Here is a 26,152-nt window from a genome sequence, read left to right as displayed (position 1 = left end):
CATCATGCTCGCACTTCCAGCCAACTTCTGCGTTCTAAATTCCTATGTCCGAATTCATGCTAATAGCTGCCAATGCAAACTTTTAACACTCTGTAATCTTGCTATCGCTAATCTTGCTATTGGAGACACTACACTGAAATTGTGGACATAGGAATTTATAATGGAATCATAAAAATATGGACAAAAATGTATAACTTTAAATGGGAGTCTCCCAATTATCCACCAGCCAATAGGCCAACTTCACTTGAAAACTTTGTGCAACACTATATGTGGTAGCTTTTTAAAGGTAGGACTGCAGATCGAATAGGTCATTAAAAGACAGTGGAATCCTGGGTTTCATAGCAACAGTGATCATAAATGTAAAAAAAAATGTTGAATTTGAACAAACACTGTTGGATTACAGTTGGGAGCATTACATAAAGCTCTTTACAACTCTTTATAAGGATATTGCATTCATTAAAAGAGCATATTTATTAGAATGCTAACAGATTATCATTATGGTAAGAGGCTGTTGGAATAGAGGCCTTTGGAAGCTATTTGGAGGCCTTCAAAATTACAAACATTTTGGAACAATAAAGAATTAAAAGATTGTTTCTACTGGTTGGTGAATTGGCACACTGGAAGAATGAAAGGATAAATTAGAATACATTTTCACCAAAGTGTTATTAGGACATGAAAGGGTTTTGCCCAAATTGGTTATTGAGCCAGAGACTCCAGGCCATACTTCCCTCTTTGCAATGGTATCAAAGCAGTTCAGTTTTTGTCAGCTGCTTGACTCCATCATTACCCCTATCCTGGAGCATATCCCCGTGTAGGCGAGGGAGTTGGTCAGAGTCTTGCCAGCAAGAGGGAACCCACCAGGACAACAGAGGAAATAGACAGTACACTGATGGGACCACTGTCACATTACTGAAAGAGCACTCAAATGGGCAGAAGAATGCCAAAAACAAATTTTTAATTAGGTTTCTCTAGAACCCAGTCAAGGCAGGGGATTAATACTTTGGGCCAAATTACAGGGCACTATTAGTGCCTTCCCACCCATTCTGAAATGTTTCTTCCTTGCATTGCTACCCCAGGAACCACTCCCTCCCTATCAGGTACATACTGACATGGTGGAGGATCCACATGCTCATATGCCAGCAGAAGCATAACACCTGGTAAGGCCACTAACACTAGACAAGCCAAAAGATAGTAGCCAGACTAAAGACAGTTCATTGGTCTTCCTGCTGGGGTGTTGAGTCAGACTAAGGTCATGGGTTCAAGCCCCAGTCCACTGACTTTCGCACATAATTTAGACAAACATTATCAGTGAAATATTCAAAGAGCTCGGCAAACTGTTAGAACCGCCATTTCTCAGGCTAGATATTAAACCACGACCCAGTCTGTCATCGACGGTGCCTGTAAAAGATCCCATGGTACCATCTGAGGAAAAGCAGGAGTGTTCGACTAGGGTCATGGCCAACATTTATTCTGCAATAAATACCTACAAAAAGATGATCTGGACACGTAGTCCTTTGCTGTTTGCAGGAGACTGTTGTGTGTGGATTGGCTGATCTGTTCCCTACATTAAAACAGTGGCTATTTTGAAAGTAGTTCATTGGCCGTAAAGTCCTTTGGTGTGTCCTGAGGTTATGATATACATTAGTGCAAGTACAAGCCTTCCTTTAAGGACATTGCTGTGTCACAATTGTATTTTGGTCTGAGAACAATATAGTGAGAAGGTGACAAGAGCAAAGTACAATAGGTGCTGGAAATCTAAAATAAGTACTGAAAATACTGGAAATAATCAGTCAGCATCTGTGGAGAGTGAATTGTTAATGGGCCTGATTTTAACAATGCCTGGGTGGGTTTTGAACAGGTTAAAATACGACCCAGCATTTCAAGTCTTCAGGTTAAGGGAACTGAATGAGGCATTGGATGAGATTCTCTAGTCTCCCCTCAGTGCTTTTCTCAGCGGTTGGAGACAGTGCACTGTTCACTGGTGGCCGGATCGTTTGGTCCCGCCGCTGTCAATGCAAATTCTGATTGAAGCCACCCCGTGCTGCCGGGAAACCCATGCAGGAGCTGTGCTACCGGCTGGACTGGTGAATCACACCGGCGTGAGCGGCCGGAGAATTCCAGCCATTACTTCTGTTTCTCGCTCTGCAAATGTCACCAGTTCTGTTTCCTATTTGCAGCACTTTTTTTATTTTTACTTCAGAGACAAGGAGAGTTTGTTTAAGACTATTAAATGCAAACATGAAAGCAGTGCCATTTGACACTTGTATAAATGGGGATGTCAGACATGGCCATCCTTTGTACACCTTTCCTAATTTTACCTCCCATTGAATTCACCGAGGTACGAGACACAAAAACTTACAGCAGCGTTTTAAATTTTCCAAATCTATGACTTTCCGAAATAAGCAATGACTACACTACTCATCACTTTCTTCCAGCTTGTGATAACTCTTACACCAACCCTCCCAGCCGTTTAATTCCTTGTGATCTGTCCGCCATATTGCTTATATTCTTTTGTACAAATTAAATGAATAAACATAACTTGAAATGAATGCAATTAAATATTATTTTAAACTGGTAAAAATAGACACATGTTGTTAAAGAACAGTCCAACACGAGAACAGGCCCTTTGGCCCTCTAGGTCTGTGCTGACACAAATGCCTCTCTAATCTAGCATTTTCCTGCCTTTACATGTTCCATATCCCTCTATTCCCTGCCTATTCATGTATCTACCCAGACGCCTCTTGAACATTGTTACAGAATCTGCTTCCACTACCTCCTCCGGTGGCACATTCCAGGCACTCATCACCCTCTGTGTGAAAAACTTGCCCCTTACATCTCTTTTAAACTTTCTGCCTCTCACTTTCAACATATGACCCCGAGTAATTGACCCTTCAACTCTGGGAAAAAGAGTCTGACTATCCACTCTATCCAAGTCTCTCATAATCTTGTAAACCTCTATCAGGCTCCCCCATCCACCAACGCCCCCCCCCCCCCCCCCCCCCGACCCCCATCCTTCGATGCTCCAATGAAAACAATCCAAGTTGTTCAACCTTTCTTCATAATCCATATCTTCCAAGTCAGGCAACATCCTGGTTAATCTCTTCTGCACCCTTTCCAATGTATCAGCATCCTTCCACTAATGTGGTGACCAGAATTGTACACAGTACTCCAAATGCAGCCTAACCAAAGTCTTATTTAGCTGCAACATGATTTTCCAATTCCTATATTCAATGCCCCAACCAATGAAGGCCAGCAAGCCATTTCCCTTTTAACCACTTTGTCCACCTGAGCTTCTATCTTCAGGGAATTGTAGATCTGTACACCTAGATCCCTCCACATGCTAATATTTCTAAGGGCCCTACCATTTACTGTATACTTTCCTTCAGCAGTAGACCTTCCAAATCACATCATCTCACATTTGTCCACGTTAAATTTCATCTGCCATCTTTTGGCACAGGTCTCCAGCTGACTTATATCGTGCTGTAACCTCTGACAAACCTCCTCACTATCTGTTATTCCCCCAGTTTTTGTACCATCTGCAAATTTACTAATCAGACCACCAACATTTGCCTCCAAATCATTTATATATTACAAACAACAGAGGCCCCAGCACTGATCCTTGTGGAATACCACTTGTCACAGACTTCCAGTTAGAAAAGTATCCTTCCATTGCTAATCTCTGCTTTCTACGCCCAAGCCAGTTTTGTATTCATCTTACCAACTCACCTCAGATCCCATATGACTTCACCTGCTCTATCAGCCAGCTACGGCAAACCTTATCGAAGGCTTAACTAAAGTCCACGTATACAACATCCGCTGTCCTGCCCTGATCAATTTTCAAAGCTTTTCATCTTGCACTCTTCAGGACAATTTACAAGAATACCAAATGTAGAGGGCGTGCCCTCTCCGAGAGCAATGCTAGCAGAAGCATAACTCCTGTTAGGGCCAACAATCTTGACAATCCAAAAGATAGCAGCCAGACCAAAGTCTCTACTGGTCTTCCTGCTGAGCTGTGGGTTCCCCTTACGTTTTACAAATTATCCTGATGAGTGCAAGATTCAAAGCTTTGACAATGTGTCCTTTTTCAACAAGATTCAAGTTCTGTACAAAGAAAGATTATTTTGTATACTTCCATAATTGAAATATATAAACTCTTGTTCCCTGCATCAGCATTGTAAGGGAAAGTATGTATATTACAAAACTTACTTTAGTGTGACAAGCCAATCTTCATGGTTACAGAGCTGTGAATGCACTTGTACTGTATTTTTAATCTATAGTGCAACAAATATTGACGCATTATATTAATATTTCAAAAATCTGAAGTTAAGCAAGGGGCCACAAAGAATTAATTATTTAAGAATTTTTCAAAGAGAATGAAATATCTTTTTTAAGGCTGAGTCTGGTGACGCCATAACAGCTCAGTACCTGCACGCATTGCCAGTGGCATCCCTGCATCAAAATGGCAGGGGAAACAAATTCAGACAGGCAAAAAGTCTCACCGTTAACAGGGAAACTGCAAACAATGCTATATTCTTTTCTTGGGGAAATAAATTGCCTTTTATGAAAAAATAAAATTGGATAGTGTGCTGCTTTGCTGGAAAGAGGCAACAAGGGCTCAGTGCACTGGACAGTGCAGGGACAAGACAGCAATGGTATCAGCTACCATCTGACCATATCCTGTGGGAATATGAAGTACTTCCCGCTGCAGAAGCCGGTGGGAAAACACGCCAAATCTTCTGGCCCCGACATCATTAATTATGCAACCGGGTGCACTGAGCAGTATTTCATGGCGATAGCGTGTAGTCAGCTGTACAATCTGGTTGCTATATTGTAAAGGCATCCAACACCACAACATCACTGACCCACGACTGAGGACAGGAACTAACTTTCTATGAATGAAGATGGATCTCTAGGAACATTGAGGCAGGGAGATGGACTCCCCACCACCACCTCCACCACCACCAGAATTCCGAATCTGGAACATCCATCTGTAAATGCTCCCTCCCCAACCACTGCTGTAGTCTCCCAGGGGCCAGGGTTGTGGGCATCCTCCATCCCAAAATCCGGAGACATAGATGAGTCTTAATATCTGCACCTCATGCTGTTCCAGGTGTGTTTTAGATGGTGTGTTTTCCCACCAGCGGCTTTGAGAGTTCAGTGTGGGCAGGGTGGAGTTTGGGCCTTCATCTGCATCCCATGAGCGGGGTGCAAATCTGTTTCCTGCTACCCTCCAGCCTGTTTCCCAATCTATCTCGGCGAGCACCGATGAAAGATCCCACAGGATGTCGGCGTAAATAGATCTCCTGCCAAATTCTCACCGCCCACCATTGGACCGGCAGTGGCTTGGGAAATTCCACCAGAGTTTCTTTAAATCACTTTAAATTGGTGCCAGTCTGCACGATGAAAGACACCAGGATGACATACTTTGTTACTGATGGGAGACCGGTATGTGGTTAGGCTGTAAAATAAAGCTTCTCTAACAACGAGTGTCTCATGCTGATCTTGGAAAAGCAGCTAAAGGAACTCCTTCAGAAAGTTCAAGGTTACCACAGAAATATCGGAGTGAAGCCACAGCCCATAAACATGAAAATGACAGATAGCTGATGAAATAAATCAAAACCCACCACAATAAGAGAATTGCAATCACAGAACATAGCATGGGTCTTGCTTGTATTTCTTTGCGGTAACATAAAACATAATTGTGATAATCACAGTTATCAAATATAACCATTATTATGAGTGCTCTCTAAAATCAATGATTTTGGATCATTGAAAAATGCTTTTCCATTAGTTTGTGTTTATCTGGTAAGGGATTCTATGTATGCTTAGCCCTGTTCGCTTCAGTCAATGCAAAAATTTCATTTTAAGATGTTTCTGCCTATGCAATTACATATAAATGCTAGACTTTACGGATTGAGTAACACTGCTGACCTGACTACATTTTAAAGCTCAGAAGGCATGCTGGGTTAGCTAGAAATTGACTGCATTCCTAAAGGGTACACAATGCAGGCAAAGCAAGCTTTTCATAATTGTAGCTGCAAGGACTGTTTTGCAGACAAAGGCAGTACGTGAAAAACATTTCCAATAATGAGATAAGGATTGAAATATATTTTCATTTCAGTACATGTTCAGTTCAGTGCAGCAGGTGGTCAGGAAGGCTAATGGGATGCTGGCCTTCATAGCGAGGGGGATTGAATATAAAAGTAGGGAGGTCTTGCTGCAGCTGTATAGGGCATTGGTGAGGCCGCAGCTGGAGTACTGTGTGCAGTTTTGGTCGCCGTACTTACGCAAGGATATTTTGGCCTTGGAGGGAGTGCAGAGGAGGTTTACTAGGCTGATACCGGAGTTGAGGGGGTTGAGCTATGAGGAGAGGCTGAATAAACTAGGCTTGTACTCATTAGAGTTTAGAAGAATGAGGGGAGATCTCATTGAGACATATAAGATGATGAATGGGATGGATAGGATAGAGGTGGAGAGACTCTTCCCGCTCAGAAAGGACAGTAGGACTAGGGGGCACAGCCTCAAGATAAAGGGGGGGCGGTTTAGAACAGAGTTGAGGAGGAACTTCTTCACTCAAAGGGTGGTGAATCTCTGGAATTCTCTGCCTGTTGAGGTGGTGGAGGCTGCCTCGCTAAATATTTTTAAGACGCGGGTTGATGGGTTTTTGATAAGCGAGGGGATTAAGGGTTATGGGGAGAGGGCGGGAATGTGGAACTGAGCCACGACAGATCAGCCATGATCTTATTGAATGGCGGGGCAGGCTCAAAGGGCTAGATGGCCTACTCCTGCTCCTATTTCTTATGTTCTTATGTTCTTATTTCACTCATCTTGGTACATTTTTTTGTATAGGGCCTGGTTCTGAAGCCAGTCTCGAAGTTCGCCCTCTTCTCACTTCTGTCATGTTAAATGTTTCTTAAGTTTTGTTCAATAAAAAGAAAACCATTTTAAACTTTGTACCAAGTGATGTTCCCTCATCTTTTTCAACAAATGAATGGACCCTACATCTGGGAACTAGCTGGCTATGGCAAATGTGCTTTCCTTATTTTCCCTCTCTAGTTTACATTAGATGATCATATTAAGGTGAAAATCGTTGACCCCAAAAGCAGTACAGTAAGGAAAATGTGTAATTTCTTTCAAATATCTGTGGAACCTGTAATAATACAAAAGTGTTTGAAAGGGCGTTTAAGAGTTTGTATAATTTGTGAAGAGATTTATCCACTTTTCCACTTTTATCAATTTTTTAGATTGCAAAAGCAGGGAAGTTATGTTCGAGTTGTATAGAACATTGGTGAGGCCACAGCTGGGGTACTGTGTGCAGTTCTGGTCACCACATTATCAGAAGGATGTGACTGCACTGGAGGGGGTGCAGAGGAGATTCACCAGGATGCTTCATAACATTTAAGTTATGAATTGGATAGACTTGGGTTGTTTTCGTTGGAGCAGAGAAAACTGACCTGATCAAGGTGTACGAGATTATGAGGGACAGTGACAGAGTGGATAAGGAGCAACTGTTCCCCTTAGTTGAAGGAACAGTCACGAGGGGAAATAGGTTCAAGGTGAGGGGCAGGAGGTTTAGGGTGGATGTGAGGAAAAAAGCTTTTACCCAGAGGGTGGTGATGGTCTGGAATGCACTCACTGCCTGAGAGGGTGGCAGAGGCGGGTTTGCATCATATCCTTTAAAAAGTATCTGGATGAACACTTGACATATCATAACATTCAGTGCTATGGGCCAAGTGCTGGCGGATGGGATTAGATGAGAGTTCAGGTGTTTCTAATGTGTCAGTGCAGACTTATACATTGTATGATTCTATGAGAACAGTTGTAAGTTTCTTGAATAATAAGAATTATTGGTCCATGAGACCTGGCAACAATTGACCTGGAAGCCGCACTGACAGGAAGGAAGTTGAGATAGAGATCATGCGGTTAGACACAAAGGAAAGCTGTAAACAGGAGAGCTGAAGGATGAAGGAGATGAATACGCATATATAGACAGAAACACAAAGCAGATAGAGAAAGAGGAATACCAAATTGAAGTGCGAAGAAGTCAGCAAAGCTCTATCAGAAGATTACTTTTCTCTGTGGCAGTTAAAATAGAATGTTAGAAGCTCATGGCGAAGCGATGCATGAGCAAACTAAATGGGACCGAAATCCGAAGTGTGGTGAGAATAGCTCAGACAGTCAATGAGCCGACAGTTTGCATTAGAGGGCCAGATAATGAATCAGATGATGTTAGTTGGTCAGCTGAAAAAGAACTCTGGCAGGTTATGCCATCAATACTGACTAGATCCAAGTGACAGCAGCTTGGTAGACTGGCATTGTGTCAGTGCTAACTTTAACTGGGGACCACATATGCAATATGTCTGCCAGTGAATGCGCCTTGAAGCTGAATTGACTGAACCGGAAAGACTGAGAGATTGCACTGTTACAATCGCAGCTGGTGTTACCACTGGACAGCCAGGTTTCAGAATGGAATCACAGACCGTAACTTTTATGTTTTCTTCAGGGACGTGGATAAATAGAACCTCAGGACTGCCACTTTTAGCAGAGAATAAAACATTTATTAAACATGAAAAGATTGACTGTAATACTATAATTGAATATAGATTGACTATACTCTTCCACCCCATCTATATTTTCACAGATGTATACATTTTATAAGCATAATATAGGGCGGCACGGTGGCTCAGTGATTAGCGCTGCTGCCTCACAGCGCCAGGGACCCAGGTTCAATTCCAGCCTCAGGTCACTGGGCTCTCCCCACACCTGCGTGGATTCCTCCGGGTGCTCCGGTTTCCTCCCACAGTCCAATCAAGAGTGGGTTAGATTGATTGGCCACACTAAATTGACCCTAGTGTCAGGGGGACTGGCAAGGTAAATGTGTGGGGTTACCTGGGTGAAATTGTGGTCAGTACAGTCTCAATGGGCCAAACAGCTTCCTTCTGACTGTAGGGATTCCATCACAAATTACAAACTATATCTTGTACTATGATAGTCTTGGTAAGTATACAGTTCCTTCAAATTACTTGTTGAACATGTAACAAATTCCATCTGCAATGACAGCATGATTAATCCTAATTCATTGACAAACCAAGAATATCTACCATTTGTATTTAAAATAAATATCAACCTACTTTACTAACTGCAAACTTTATAAACTTTTTTTATTCATTCATGGGACATGGGCATCACTGGCTGGCCAGCATTTATTGCCCATCCCTAGTTATCCTTGAGAAGGTGGTGGTGATACAACTGAGTGGCTTGCTGGGCCAGTTCAGAGGATGGCTGAGAGCCAACCACATTGCTGTGGTTCTGGAGTCACATGTAAGCCAGACCAAGTAAGGATGGAAGATTTCCTTCTCTAAAGGACATAAGTGAACCAAATGGGTTTTTCTGACAATCAACAATAGTTTCATGGCCATCACTATGGTTGGATGGCACAGTGGTTAGCACTACTGCCTCACAGCGCCAGGGACCCAGGTTCAATTCTGGCCTCAGGTCACTGTCTGTGCAGAACTTGCATGTTCTGCCCGTGTCTATGTGGGTTTCCTCCGGGTGCTCCTGTTTCCTCCCACACTCCAAAGATGTGTGGGTTAGGTTGATTGGCCATGCGCAATTGACCCTAATGTCAGGGGGATTAGCAGGGTAAACATATGAGATTACCAGAATAGGGCCTGGGTGGGATTGTGGTCAATGCAGACTCGATGGATTGTACGGCCTCCTTCTGCACTGTAGGGATTCTACAATTAGATTCTTAATTCCAGATATGTTTTATTGAATTCAAATTCCACGAGCTGCCGTGGCACGATTCGAACCCAGGTCCCCTCCCAGAACATTAGCTGAGTTTCTGGATAAACAGTAGTCTTGCGATAATACCACTAGGCCACTGCCTCCTCCTAAATACTGACAACTGATAGTTTTTTTTTCTACAAATTATAAAATATTCAGAAGTTGTAAGTGTTGCACTTTTACCTTCATTTTCATTTGATTTGTGTTATCCCCTGAATGACTCCACTAATGATATCATGGGTTGAATCTCAGCCATGATTTCCACACAATCTGCTCAATTTGTGCCATTAGGGAAATATTTCATCAACAAAGGAGGGATACTGCAACATTGCCAAGAAAAAGGGAAGCACGTTCTCAGGGCTGTGCATTTGTTCAGTATTGGGGTTTAGCAAAGGGTGTGTTAGGTGTCAAAATTTAAGGCTATTTGATCAGCTTGGGATTTACAATAAAGAGGTTTAAAAAAAAGTTCTTGAAATGCAATGTTTTCTTATCTAAAACTAAACAAGTAACTTTTGTTAAAATTCATGAGTACAGCTCCACAAGTGTTGACAGCTGTTCTGGTCATGCTCCATCTATTCTGCTTTCATTTGACTGGACAATTTGTAGCTTTTATAATTAAAAAGACACAACCCTTCAAAATATGCATCAATCAGAATTACTTTAGAATGGGAATCACCATTTCAGGCCCTTGTGTAACAAAACTGTTAACAGGGAATTACACCAGAATCCTTTGACTATTACCTACGACCCTAGTTCATTTGTTGATTAGGGTTTTGCTGATGGATTATAATCCACATTCCTGAACAAGGAATGCTCATTCATAATGCCAGTATGTAATAGTTAACGATTACTCAATAAATGTTAGTCGTCTAATGTCTCTGCGCAAGAAACATCTGATTGAATAACTGCAGCCTACATTTCTGCAAAAGTAATTGTTTCCAATACTTTGTTAAAGAAAAGTTTAAATCTAACATTTAATCTTAGGACTGTAACACTTCAATGTTCCAAGTGCCAAGAAAAGTTAGAGTAATTTTTCCGTAATGCTGACAATGTTTCTTGATGATTTACTGACTCATTAGTCAGAAGGAAGATATTCTTGACTTGTAAATTTGAACACACAGGCTAAACTTTATTCCCTGCCCCCTCCTCCAATTTAGTCCCTACCACACTGTCACTTTCAATCAGAAACAAAGATTAGCTTGTCCAGGACAGTCCACAATCATTTCCAACACCATACGTTGGCTGACAGAACAGGAAGTGTCCTCAAACAGTGGGGAAATTATCTCACAGAGTCAACTTAACTTCCTTCCTCTCCAGTGTCACAGTAATTAAGGAAAAACATCAAATTACTTCTGGAAATACTGGACATTTAGTAAGACCTTTGAATTTTGTAACATGGACATACATACAAGCCAAGATGGCTCAGGATGTAAAGTCACTCTCTGGTTGAACTGCTGGTGGGTGCTGCTCTGAGAGAGACAATGGGGCCTCACCCTGTTTCCAGATAAAGATACTTCCAAAACTAATTGCCATCTCCGGTGGAGATAATAGCAGATCATGGGAGCTGAGCATCATCTCAACAAGAGATATTACGTGCGTAACATCTAGATGGGTTTGTGGATTTCGTTTTCCAGGAGTATACGAGGACTGGGATAAAAGCCAGCTGAAAAGCTTCCCCAAGTGTGTGTGTGTGTGTGTGTGTGTGTGTGTGTGTGTGTGTGTGTGTGTGTGTGTGTGTGTGTGTGTGTGTGTGTGTGTGTGTGTGTGTGTGTGTGTGTGTGTGTTGCTATAACTGCCCGGGAACATGCATATCACAGAAGAAGAAACCAGCCAGCAGCAGCACCACTTCTGCTAAAGCTTTTTACAAGTATATCTCTGTCTCGCTGATTGTTGAAGTAAACCAAGTGAGCAAAGACCATAACCTCAGTGGAAACAGGGAAGCTTCTCCATCAAACTGGAATTTTACAACCAACCTGCTGAAGTCTGCGCTATTGGAATCTCAAATTATAACAGCCGCGACACTCAATTATCTACTCCTTGCAGGTTAAGGACTGTTTCATATAACTTTTTTCACTTGCTTAGGACTGATGTCTTTAACTCAGGAAAGCCTGGTTAAATTGACTCCTTTCAAAACATAAATATTGGGACTTGGAAAAGGGAGGGATCATCAAATCATACAGTGGAAAAGAAGGCCATTCGGCCCATCGAGTTTGCACCAACCACAATCCCACCCAGGCCCTATCTCCATACATTTACCCTAGCTAGTCCCCTGACACTAAAGGGCAATTTAGCATGGCCAAACCACCTAACCTACACATCTTTGCACTGTGGGAGGAAATCGGAGCACCTGGAGGAAATCCACACAGACATGGGGAGTATGTACAAATTCCGCACAAGCAGTGACCCAGGTCAGGATTCATACCCGGGTCTCCAGCACTGCGAGGCAGCACTGCTAACCACTGTGCCACCATGCCGCCCCTAATCCTTAGTTAATCCTTTTCAGATTAATCTTGTTGCAACCAACATTGGGGGTTGAATAAAGAAAGGGAGCCTATTCATCCCTCTTCACCCAGGCAGAACAATTTGGGGGTATCCCAGCTGGATCATAACAAATTTAGGGATCTCGCCCAGATTAACAAGTTGGAAACTGATTGTAACAACAATAATACTGTTGACATTGTTTATAGTTATGTCACAAGTATTTTGCAAGTTTAAAAGAGAGGTGTACTTCCATGTTATTGTGACATTCAGGAACAATTCAGGTATGCAGCAGTCAAGAAATAGCTTTGCCAAAGATCCTACCTTCAGAATACACCTTAAGGATAATATCCTAATAAATCATAATACTTCAACTCACCTTCCAATCTCCTTTGTCAGTTAGGTCTTAGAATTAAAGTAAAACATACAAGCTGCATTTTATGCTCCCCCTCCCCCAGCATCCCACCAACATGATTCCTCACCCCATACCCTCCAGGGTAGGGCTGGCAGAGGGGGACATAAAACTGGGTGGCATGGCTGAGTAGCAATGTTGTCAACCCAGCTCATTATCATTCAGGCATTTTACCAGCTGTAGGGAGGCACTGGGCAGCCCAGCCACCCACCCACCCAGCCAATCCATCCATGGGCTAATTGAGGCCTCTAAGTGCCCTATTAATGTTGGGGTTGTTGTGGGCAGAGGCTCCCCCTCTTTTTGGATACCCTGTGCCCAATGGAGATGCCACTCTCCCAGCTGGGTACTCCCCACCCTGCTAGTTTCCCTCCCCCACCAGCCCAATGGCAGTTCTCCACCCCATTCACAAGGACTTGGCAGACAGGCCCCAGGCAAAGCCTTCATACTCTTGGTTATCCAGCTCCAGTGGCAATTCCTTACTGGGGACTGGCTGCAGTCCCACCAATGACCACTGTTACTAGGTGGCGCTGCTGGAACTGGAGAGATGCCAGTCACTTGTTCGGCTAGCAGTCCTCAGATGCAGGACTTCCTCCCCAGTGGGCCAACGCAATTGCCCAACTCAAAATCAATTGGGGGGGGGGGGCTTCTGGGCCATGTAGAGACAGGCTCACCCCCCTCCCCCAACTTCTTAGCTGGTGTTGAAGCAGGTGGGGGTGAGAGAGGCAGGGCTACACTTCCATATAAAAGGTAAAAGGCTATCATTTCTTTGGCCATATTACCATGTTCTTATTGCATCCATCACTGCCAAAGTCTTTTTTTATCTCAGCAGGGATGTTTCTCTGCAGCAGATAAAGGGTAGCAATTCAGTGGTACACAGTTCCACACACAGGTCAATGCCAGAGAGAGCCTTATCTTCAACACTTGATCCACCAGGGTGCCTTTCAGGCTTGCTCCACCATTCACTATGATAATAGCTGATCATCCAACTCAATAGCTTCATCCCACTTTCCCGCCATATCCTTTGATCCCTTTGATACGATAAGCATATCAAACATGGAATGCCCAAGAAAAGGTGAATATCACTGCCTCAATTCTTTGAGACTCTTCCATTTGTGATGACACTGGTCAAAACCTTGCCACACTCCCTGCATTGTTTGTTGCATAACATTGCCTAGCAAATGTTCATATAAATCTTGTGACCAACAGAACACTTAACAAAGTTTAGAGTATAACATAGAATCACCGAGAGGCCATTCGGCCCATCCAGCCTGCACCGACAACAATCCCACCCAGACCCTATACCAGTAACCCCATGTATTTACCCTGCTAATCCCACTGACACTAAGGGGCAGTTGAATATGGCCAATCCACCTAACCCGCATATCTTTGGACTGTCGTTGAAAACTGGAGCATCCAGAGGAAACACATGCAGATACGGGAAGAACATGTAAAACTCCACACAAGCAGTGACCCGAGGCCAGAATTGAACTCGGGTCCCTGGCCCTGTGAGACAGCAAGGCTAACCACTGTGTCACTGTGCCTCTCCAATTCTGAAAGTAGTACAGGAGATTTTAAAAAGCACCCATTAAGTACTGCATTATGTTCCTTTTCAAATAATTACCGTCATTGTCAAGATTACCTTTAAAGCAACTTTGGATAGCTCTGTAAAACTTCCTGTTTAAATTGTGTAGGATGTAATATTATCAGCCTTTTATTGCAACAATGCAATGGTTATCACTTCCAATACATTGACATTACACAAAAGTAAATTCAGAAAGATGTATAATAAGAACCTAAGAAACACAAGTAGGTGTGGGCCATTTGTGTTTAAGATCAATAATAGTTCATGGTGGAGGAACAATCCAACAGCTTGTCTTTTACCTTCAACAAGTTTATTCTTCATGCAGCTTAGTAGAGTTACAAACTCCCTACGGTTCCCCAAATCCCAGCTGTTCCACTGTATCCACTTACAGGGTGGGACTTACCGGCCACGCTCGCCCTAAAACCAGAAAATCCATCCAAGGTCAACGAACCATTGCACGTCTCCTCCCCCCTCGCCCGCTACGATTCCCGTGGCAGGCAGGAAGGGAAAAGTCCCTCTTCTGGAGGTTAAGCAATAATCGTCATCTGTCTTTGACAATGCAATTAGCCTACCAGTATTATTGTTGAAGCATGGCAATTGCTAATGCATTGACAATCTGGCCCATCAAGCCTGCTCTGACATTCAATAAGGTTGGATTCTGACCTTACTTCCACCTTCCTGACTGCCCTTGCACACTGCCCTATAACCCTTGATTCCCCGGTCAATCAAAAATCTGACTAACTCAGCCTGGAATATATGAAATGACCCAACCTCCACTGCTCACTGGGGAAGAGAATTCCAAATACTAACTACCCTCTGATGGAAGGAATTCTTCCTCATCTCCACCTTAATTGGGAGACCCTTATTTTGAAATTGTGTCCTCCTCATTCCAGGTTCCTCCATAAGGGGAGACAGTATCTAGAATCATAGAATCCCTACAGTACAGAAGGAGGCCATTCGGCCTATCGAACCTACACCAACAACAATCCCACCCTATCCCCATAACCCCATATATTTATCCTGCCAATCCCCTCAAGACTAGGGTTAATTTAGCTTGGCCAATCAATCTAAACTGCACATCTTTGGAACTAACACACGCAACATCACCACTATATTGATTTTGACCCGGAAAAACAAAAAACTGACGCTAATTTGATTTTGCTTAAAAAAATACTGTGTATAATAAATGACCTTACAAGTATGGGGGAAATTAGTCCAGAGCACCCAGAGGAAACCCTTGCAGACACAAGGAGAACATGCAGACAGTGACCCAAGCCAAGAATCAAACCCCAGTCTCTGGCACTGTGAGGCAGTAGTGCTAACCACTGTGCCACCGTTCCGTCATATCTAACCACTCAAAATCTCGCATGTTTCAATAATTTCAGCTCCCAATCTTCTAAACTCCAACAATTATAGGCTCGACCTCCTTAGTGCTTCCTCATGAGACAAAACCCTGAGCCCAGGAATCAGTCTAGTGAACCTATCAATGAAAACATCTCCCTGCCCAAGCAAGGAAATCAAAGCTATACACAGTATAGATAGTCTCCACGTAGCTGGAATCAAATCAGCATGCCAACTCATATCTCCAGTTTCAGGTTCGATGTCACTATGACACTGGCATCACTAAGTTGCCTTGAAAGCTTCTACTTGTAAGGGTTTTTTAAAAAGTTAAATAACAAAGCAGTTGCCAATGAGGGACGCATTAATTTTATCCGTTATATCCATTGGCATTTGCAACTCAGATGAAAAAATATTGGCCATAAACACAATTAAATTTTATAAACTTCCGGGCGAGGGTAAAATGAGGCTGTACCAATCATTTTCTTTGAGTATTGGAGGATAATCTCTCTGAGTTTTACATAGCCAGACTGTCTTTGCAAAGGACAGGTACTGAACATGACCCCAGAATCAGAATCCTGCAGTTACCCAGCAGTGACTCTCAGCTCAAAAAAAATCGCCTTATCCTGGGTGCCGAAGTGTGAAATTAAGAAAAAGTCGACGACTGAAATATCAGTAACCTGAACACAATCGTTCCTGCAATATTTCTCATCTTTAAATGGGGCGCTAAGTCTGATTTCTCCTTCAACTCCATCCCAGGGGCAGCCACACTGGCAAGCACTGCTGCCTCACAGCGCCAGGGATCCAATTTGAGCCTCGGACTGCCTGTGAGGAGTTTGCACATTCTCCCTGTGTCTACATGGGTTTCCCCTGGGTACTCCAGTTTCCTCCCATACTCCAAAGATGTACAAGCTAGGTGGATTGGCCATGCTAAATCGACCCTTAGTGCCCACTGATGCATAACTTAGGGGGATTAGCGGGGTAAATATGTGGGGTTATGGGGATAGGGTTCGGCCGGAGAGTCGGTGCAGATGTGATGGGCCGAACAGCCTCTTGCTGCACTGTAGGGATTCTATGATAAAAATATAGCTGTAGATATGCATTGTTTGCACATAGTATCATAGAATCCCTACAGTGCAGAAGGAAGCCATTGGCCCATCGAGTCTGCACCGACCACAATCCCACCCAGGCCCTATCCTCACAACCCCATGCATTTACCCCAGCCAGTCCTCTGACACTAATGGATAATTTAGCATGGCCAATCCACCAGCACGTATTTGGACTGTGTGTGGAAACTGGAGCATCTGGAGGAAACTCACGGAGAAGGGGGGGAATGTGCAGGCTCCACACAAACAGAGACCCAAGCCGGGAATTGAACCTGGGTCCGTGGCACTGTGCCAAATGATTTTACCTTTTTCCTCAGCATCTGCAGCAAGCTAGTGAAACATATAATCTTATCTTGTTATCTGTCTGTGTCCGAATTCAACGCCTGGGTGAGAATGGAGTGTTACACTATCACAATTCTAACATCTTGTCGTGTAGAAATCAGCTGCCAGACTGAACAGGAACTCTGCTGCCTCTCCAGTCCCACATAAAAACCATCCTGTTTGCAAAGATCAAGCTGACTGCTGGAGAGGCCCAGAATGCACACTACTACAATATTACCTTCCTCCATTCAAACATTACATTCCTCCATTCATCAGGAGAGCTCTGGCTACTCAGAAGTGTCTTCTAGGAATGGCCCCTCCACTTCCATTCACACCTCATCGCTACTGCTGAGTGAAAGCTACAGATAAAAATCAAAACCCCCTCGCTCATAGGGACCATACCCAGTGGGTATGGTCGGATGGTCACTCCCATGTTACTGCCAAGATAATAGCAGTATTTTTGTAACTAATTTGAAAGGTGATTTTGCATGTAAAGATTTGACCGTTGCAATCACGTCCTGGGCAGCCAGCATCATGTAGATTATTGCAAACCACCATTTGTTTCAATACAAAGAATAAAGAACAAAGAAAATTACAGCACAGGAACAGATCCTTGGGCCCTCCAAGCCTGCACCCACCATGCTGCCCAACTGAACTAAAACCCCTACTCTTCCGGGGCCATATCCCCCTATCCCTATCCTATTCATGTATTTGTAGATGCTGGTTTTTGTATCATAACCAGCTACAGCCCAAGGCTGCCAAAAATATTCCAGCGGTGCTGGTATAAATGTGTAAGGCTCACTCCTTCCACTGCACGGTTTCCCACCAAGCGCACTGTTGATTAAATCGTGTCGATGAGCTTGCTTGGGGCTTCAGATATTGATAAACTGGAATCTCAGAGGCTGGTTTAACACAATCCACATCAGTCTCCCAACTAGAGGTGGACAGACCGTGATTTTAGACGGGGTCATTCGGAATGACTGCAATTCTTCGCTTTGGACAATTCCACCAACTCTGAGAGCCCTCGCTGTGCCCACAGATCCGTGAATTAACCAGCCGCTGGAAGGGATGAATCTTCCGCAGCCTTTTGCTGAATATTGCAGCAGCTCTGCGCCACAATCTCTCCCAGATCCATCCCTTCCGCACCGGCTAACCGGGCGCATTTTGATCGTATTTGATACACACACACACGTTCCGAGTGATGAACCCTCCTCCCAGCCCCCCTCTGTTCCCTTGGGCACAGCCACAGATGCTGCCGTCATGTTCCAGCGCATTTTTTATTGAAACGAAAAGGAATTTCTATGATCGCCGGCACACACACAAAAAACCCCCTGTAAATCAGAAATATGCGGGGGGCAATGTACAATTAGCCCCTTTCTTATCTCCTGGCCGGCAGTTTTCGCAAGCCCACCTCTTGAGCAATTAAAAAACACACACAAACCGTACTAAAGACATTACTGCAAAGCTTCAGAAGCAATTTCACCAGCGGGCTGGCAAGTTTCATGAGGTTATTTTTACAAATAGCGACTGGAGGAGGGAGTAAAGATGCAATTCGATGTTAGAGAGAGAGACGGGGGGAAGAAAAAAAGGCAAATGATATATATATATGTATATTTGCCGCACTGGGGACATAAATCTCGCCGATCCGGTGTCATGTCTTGTTACTGTTGCAACTCGACACCGCTCCAGGGGTGAAGCCATGCATTGTAGATGGGGATCCAGAGACTGGGGCAACAGCCTCTTCTGCTTCTCCCTCTTCCATGCGACTGGTGGCACTGCTCAGGGCTGACATTTACCCCTCGTGTCTGATAGGGAAAGAAACGATTCCATTTTTTTTGGAGGGGGAGGGAGGAAGAAAAGCCTTAACACTGGGGTTGTGGTTTAACAGGGTGGGAAGGGTCTGCTTGGAGAGGGGGGTTTTGAGGGCAAGTAGGTGTGGTTGTTTGTAATATTATTGTGTGTATGTATCTCTGTGTGTGGGTACCTTGTGTATGTATGTGATATATGGGTGTGTGTGTGTGTGTCTGTATATCTCTGTGTGTCTATGTCTCTGTGTGTATGTCTGTGTGTGTGTATATGTGTGTCTGTGCCTCTGTCTCTATGAGTGTATGTGCCTGTATGTGTGTGTGTGTCTCTCTCTCTCTGTCTGTGTGTGACAGGGCTAGCCAGGCTGTGCAAAGTAGACTTACCGGTGTCCTGCCTGAACTGATGCATGGACTGCAGGTCGATGATATAAGGGGAGAGTTGGCTCTCCGCTTGCCCCAGCACCACGCTGCCCCGGGCATTGCACTTGATGATGTTCTCGATGTGGTGACACACAGTCGCGCTGTAGGGTCTCCAGCGGCCGTGCTCGTTCAGCCATTCCCAAACCACCACCCGGGCGAAATTCTGCGGGGGGAAGCCGAAGCCGTTCGCCGACAGCATCGCCGCGGCGGCGGGTCGAGACATGTTGCTGCTGCCGCCGATCTCCACCCCCCCCGGGGGTGGGAATGGGGGAGAGAGAGGGGAGGGGGGGGTGGTCTCTGCTGAACTGGTAGTTGGGGGGGGGGGTGGTCGGGTGGGGTGGTCACCAGCGTTGTCCTTCCTTCTTCCTTCCTTCCCCCTCTCTCCGTCTCCTCCTGTCTCAGGTGTGAACGCAGCGCCGAGCGGAGCAGCGAGTGAGAGCGGCCAGCCCAGCGGGCGGAGGCAGGCACTCCCCCAGCCCACTGCCAGTGACGCTCGCCCAGCCTGGGACTCCGCCTGATACTGACTAGCAACAAACACCGCCACCAAAACACACACACACAGAAACACACACAATCTCTCACACAGAGACATACACACACACAGAAACACGCACACAGAAACACACACACAGAGACAGACACACACACAGAAACACATAGAAACACACATTCTCACAAAGAGACATACACATACAGACACACACTCTCACACAGAGATACACACAGACACACACACACTGAAACACGCACTCTCACACAGAGACATACACATACAGACACACTGTCACACAGAGATACACAGAAACATGCACACAGACACACACACACAGAAACACACATTCTCACACAGAGGCACAGACAGACACATACTCTCACACAGACACACACAGAAACACACACACACACAGACACACAGAGGCACACAGACACACAGAAACACACATACACAGGGGCACACAGAAATGCACACTCACACAGAGACACACACAGAAACACACACACTTACACACACAGAAACACACACACACACGGACACATTGAAACACGCACAGGCACAGAGGCACACATAAACACACACACAGGCACACAGAAAGACACACTCAAGCGGAGACACAGAAACACACACACACACGCACACACTCACACAGACACACACAGAAACACACACACAGGCACACAGAAACACACACATATACACAGAGGCATACAGAAACACACACAGGCACACAGAAATACACACACATGGAAACACACACACATATACACAGAGGTACACAGAAACACACACAGGCACACAGAAATACACACAGAAACACACACACACACACACAGGCACAGGGAAACACACACACACACACAGAGGCACACAGAAACACACAAACAGAAACACATACACAGAGGCACACAGAAACACACAGACACAGAGGCACACAGAAACACATACAGAAACATACACATAGACACGCAGTAATACAGATACACACACAGAAACACACACAGAGGCATACAGAAACAGACACAGAGGCACACAGAAATACACACAGACATACTGAAGCACACAGAAACACACACATATGGACACACACAGGCATACAGAAATACACACACACACACACATCCATACACACACGCACACAGAAACACACATTTACAGACACACACAGAGGCACATAGAAACACACACACAGACACACACACAGACATACAGACACATAGACAAGCACAGACAGACACACACACAAACACAGGGACACGCATACACAGAGGCACCACACACAAAGACACAGACACACATACAGACACATAGACAAGCACAGACAGACACACGTACAAACACAGGCAGACACACACACACACAGACACAGGGACAACACATACACAGAGGCACCACACACAAAGACACAGACACACGCACAGAGATACACACATAGATACACAGACACACACTCTCTCACATACAGAGACACACAGAAAAACATACACACACAGAAACACACACACAAACACATACACAAAAACACACACACAGACACACTCAAAGACATACACACAGACATACACACATACAAAGACACACACACAGGCACACACGCACACACTCTCACATAGAGACACACATACAGACACACAGAAAAACATGCACACACACACAGAAACACACAGACACACACACCAGAGACACACAGAGACGCACTGTCACACACAGAAAAACAGCACACATACAGACACACACTTAGAAACACACATATACACACAGAAACACAAACGCACAGACAGACAGACACACACACAGACGAACACACAGAAAAACATGCACACACAGATGCACACACACAATCACACACCAGCAGCCTGAGGGGCAGAAAGGAGGCTCTTATTTATACAACCACATCCAACTATCAAACATGACCTGCATTCAACAGCAAATTGAATGAGAACAGTAACATCATCACATAGAAAAGCATTTGTTACAGATTGAGAGGTATGGAAGACAGACCCCAGAGACAGAATCCAGAGACCAGATCCCGGTGACCAGACTCCAGAGATAGAGCCAGAGAGAACCCAGAAACAGAGCCCAGAGGCAATCCAGTGACCAGAGCCCAGTGACAGCCCAGAGACGGAGCCCAGTGACCAGGCTCCAGAGACAGAGTCCAGAGACAGAGTTCAGAGGCAGAGCTCAGAGACAGAGCCCAGTGACAGAACCCAGAGACAGAGTCCAGAATCAGAGCCCAGAGACAGAACTCAGAAACAGAGCTCAGACACAGAGACCAGAGACAGATTCCAGAGCCAGAACCCAGTGACAGAATCCAGAGACAGAACTCAGAAACAGAGCCCAGAGACATAGTCCAGAGACAGAGTCCAGTGATAGAATCCAGAGACAGAACTCTGAAACAGAGCCCAGTGACAGAGCCCAGTGACAGAGCCCAGAGACAGAGTTCAGAGACAGAGACAAACTCTGAAACAGAGCTCAGTCACAGAGCCCAGACACAGAGTCCAGAGGCAGAGCCCAGAGACAGAGCTCAGAGATAGAGCCCAGTGACACAGCCCAGGCACAGAGCCCAGTGACACAGCCCAGTGACACAGCCCAGGCGCAGAGCCCAGTGACAGTGTCCAGAGACAGAGCTCAGCAACAGAGCCCAGAGATAGAGCTGTGACAGAGCCTAGACAAAGAGTCCAGAGACATAGCTCAAAGATAGAGTCCAGTGACAGAGTCCAAAGACAGACCCAGCGACAGAGCCCAGCGACAGAGCCCAGAGACAGACCTCGAAGATAGAACCCAGTGACAGTGCCCAGCCACAGAACCCAGCGATAGAACCCAGTGACAGAGTGCAGTGACAGAGCCCAGTGACAGAGCCCAGAGACAGAGCTCGAAGATAGAACCCAGTGACAGAGCCCAGCCACAGAACCCAGCCACAGAACCCAGCCACAGAACCCAGCGATAGAACCCAGTGACAGAACCCAATGACAGGGTGCAGTGACAGAGTCCAGAGACAGAGCCCAGCAACAGAGCCCAGAGATAGAGCTCAGTGACAGAGCCCAGAGACAGAGCCCAGTGACAGAGCCCAGAGACAGAGCTCGAAGATAGAACCCAGTGACAGAGCCCAGCCACAGAACCCAGCGATAGAACCCAGCGATAGAACCCAGTGACAGAACCCAGTGACAGAGCCCACTGACAGAGTGCAGTGACAGTGTCCAGAGACAGAGCTCAGCAACAGAGCCCAGAGATAGAGCTCAGTGACAGAGCTTAGACAAAGAGTCCAGAGACATAGCTCGAAGATAGAGTCCAGTGAGAGTCCAAAGACAGACCCGGTGACAGAGTCCAGCGACAGAGTCCAGTGACAGAGTCCAGCGACAGAGCTCGAAGATAGAACCCAGCGACAGAACCCAGCGACAGAACCCAGTGACAGAGTGCAGTGACAGAGTCCAGAGACAGAGCCCAGAGACAGAGCCCAGCGACAGAACCCAGAGACAGAGCTCGAAGATAGAGCCCAGCGACAGAGCCCAGCGACAGAGCCCAGAGATGGCAGCAAAGCCTGAGCTGGCAGGTGAAGAATGATTCTCCATTGCAAGATCTCTGAGTGTGCTTATTTGCATGTAAACATTAGCGAAGTGAGCCTGTCTCATCCAGGGTCAAACAGATAAAACTGCTGCGTAAATCCCCCCTCCCCCCGCCACCCCACCCCCCCATTCCCAAAAGAGTTGAAAGTTAATTTGTAGGACAGAGTTGAGAGCAAAAGATTTCCAGAGCCAGAGGAGGGCAAAGGCCAATATTTGAATAAATATTGCCCAAGGCCCTGTGATTATCCACTTTTCTGTCATTCTTCATTTTCATATTGGGCTAAACCAAACAAAAATAAAGTTGACATGAGAAATAATCATAATTAACACTTTATGGACATGAGAGGGAGCAATATCTCATTAAACATGGGTGGCACAGGCCAGCAAGAGGCATTTACACAGTTTCTTCTGAGACTGAGTGGAAGTATCACATCGAATGTACAACAGAGAAATAGGCTGTTTCGCCCAATTGGTCCTGGAAGGTCCTTATATATAGCCCCATACTTTAAGAAAAGGAATGAGTACAAGCCTGAATGTGGTTGGGTCTAAGGGGTAAGAACTAAATTAAGAATGATAAAACATTTAAGTTCATGGAGTCACAAAGTTATTGCAACAGAGAAGGAGGCCATTCGGCCCATCAGGTTCACAGCAGCTCCTGTAGTATAATCCAGTTAGTCCCATTCCTCCACTCTACCCCCATAGCTCTGCACATTTATCTTCCTGAAGTTCCCATCCAAGTTTCTTCTGAAATTATTCTTCATCTCCGGTTCCACCATGCTCATAGCAGCAAGTTTCAGGTTATTATCATTCACTGTGTTAAAAGGTTCTCCTTCCTATCTCTTCCCACTCTTGCCCAAAACTTTACATCTGTGTCCATTAGTCCTTGTGCCATCAGTTATTGGGAGCAGCTTCTCTTACCCAAACCTGTCATAATGTGGAGTGGGTGGACAGATGGTAGCTGCAGTTCAATGCGGACAAATGTGAATTGATTCATTTCAGTAGGAAGAACATGGAGAGGTATTATAATCCAAAGAGTGTAACGCTGAAGGGGATGCAGGAGCAGTGGAACCTGGTGTATGCGTGCAAAAGTCATTGAAGGTGGCAGGATAGCTTGAGAAAGTAGTTAATAAAGCATTCAGTATTCTAGAGTTTATTACTAAGGACGTGGTGTACAAGATCAAGGAGGTTGAACTTGTAAAGGATGCTAGCTCAGCCTCAGCTGGAATATTACATCCCATTCTGGACATCATTCTATTAGAAAGATGTGAAGACATTGGAGAAAGTGCAGAAAAGAGTCAAGAGAATGGTTCCAGAGATGAGAAACTTCAATTCTGAAGATAGATTGGAGAGGTTAGGACTGTTTTTCTTAGAGAAAAGACAGCTGAAAGAAGAATTGATAGAGGTACTCAAATCATGGGCCCTTTAGACAGAGTACTTAGGGAGAAACTGTTCCATTCGTGAAAACAGGAGGGCACAGATTTGAAGTAATTTACAAAAGCAAAAGAGATATGAGAAAAAAACCTTTTCACTCAGCAAGTGGCTAAGATCTGGAATGCACTGCCTGAGAGTGTGGTGGAGGCAGGTTCAACTGAAGCATTTAAAAGGGAACTAGAGTGTTATTTGAAAAGGAAGAACATGCAGGCGTAAGGGGAAAAGCTGGGAGAGCCAGTGCTGACACTTTGGATTGAATGACTTCTTTCCACACTGTAACAATTCTGTGACTCTGTGAATCTTGTACACCTCTATACAGTCTTCCCACAATCTCCTCTTCTCCAAGGCAACAGCCCCAGCTCCAGTTTCTCCAGATAAAATCCCACTACCATTCTGGTGAAGCTTCTTTTTGATTTGACTTGATTTGATTTCTTGTTCTCAGATATATTAGTATTCAGTGAAAAGTATTGTTTCTTGCATGTTATACAACAAAGCATACTTTTCATAGAGTACATAAGGGGAGGCAATGGCCTAGTGGTATTATCGCTAGATTATTAATCAACTAATGTTCTGGGAACCTGGGTTCAAATCCCACTACAGCAGATGGTGAAATTTGAATTCAATTAAAAATATCTGGAATTAAGAATCTAATGATGACCATGAAACCATTGTCAATTGTCAGAAAAACCCGTCTGGTTCACTAATGTCCTTCAAGAAAGGAAATCTGCCATCCTTACCTCGTCTGGTCTACATGTGACTCCAGAGCCACAGCAATATGATCGACTCTTACTGCCCTCAAACAACCAGGGATAGGCAATTAATGATGGCCAGCCAGTGATGTCCAATTCCCTTAGTGAATAAAATAAACATATGGGAGAAGGAAAGGAGAGGGTGCAGGATGTACCCATACGATGTAAGTGACCATCCCAGACTATTTCCTTCTTTCCTTCACTTTGATGCAAGATGGGTCTCCCATCTATTCCCATTTGAATCAAAGAAATCTCCACATTTTGAAATATATTTTGGTCAAATCATCATTAACTGAACCACATGACTATATCACAATATACTCTTTTAGTTCTGTTTAGAATTTCAAATTTAGAGATCAAGTTTCCTGAATTTATAATAATCATCATTAGTCTTCTCCTGGATAAGCACAAAATCATTGATACCCTTACTCAACATTCCCTTTATTATTTAAAAAGCTTGACTTATACACCTCCCTTGGATAGGTTTACTAAATCATTGCTAATTTAAGACAATGCCATCCCATTGACCTTGTCTGAATTCTTGCCAACATCTCTGATTTTGTTCACGAACATTGTGAGAGATTGCAGATCTTCCTCATTTTGACCGTCTTGTGCGCTGAAGTATTCAGGGTACCCGTAGCTTGTTGAAGTTACAATGAGGAGAG

The 26,152-nt window shown here is 44.6% G+C and overlaps 1 protein-coding gene across 1 annotated transcript in view; it reads right to left on the bottom strand.

The window, feature by feature from the left end:
- The window catches only part of dtx1 (deltex 1, E3 ubiquitin ligase), a 278,906-nt gene extending 259,382 nt beyond the window's left edge, over positions 1–19,524 (bottom strand). The window contains exon 1 of the mRNA XM_080208232.1: positions 19,213–19,524. Within this exon, the coding sequence (XP_080064358.1) occupies positions 19,213–19,471 (259 nt within the window). The 5' untranslated portion in view covers positions 19,472–19,524. The remainder of the gene's footprint in view (positions 1–19,212) is intronic.
- Between the last annotated feature and the right edge of the window lie 6,628 nt (positions 19,525–26,152).

Source organism: Carcharhinus amblyrhynchos, chromosome 20 (genome assembly GCF_965287045.1).
Source record: "Carcharhinus amblyrhynchos chromosome 20, sCarAmb.v2.hapA, whole genome shotgun sequence".
In the NCBI taxonomy this organism is placed as follows: domain Eukaryota; kingdom Metazoa; phylum Chordata; class Chondrichthyes; order Carcharhiniformes; family Carcharhinidae; genus Carcharhinus; species Carcharhinus amblyrhynchos.
The sequence above is the reverse complement of the archived record's forward strand: the minus strand, read 5'-3'. Positions and strand labels throughout refer to the sequence as shown.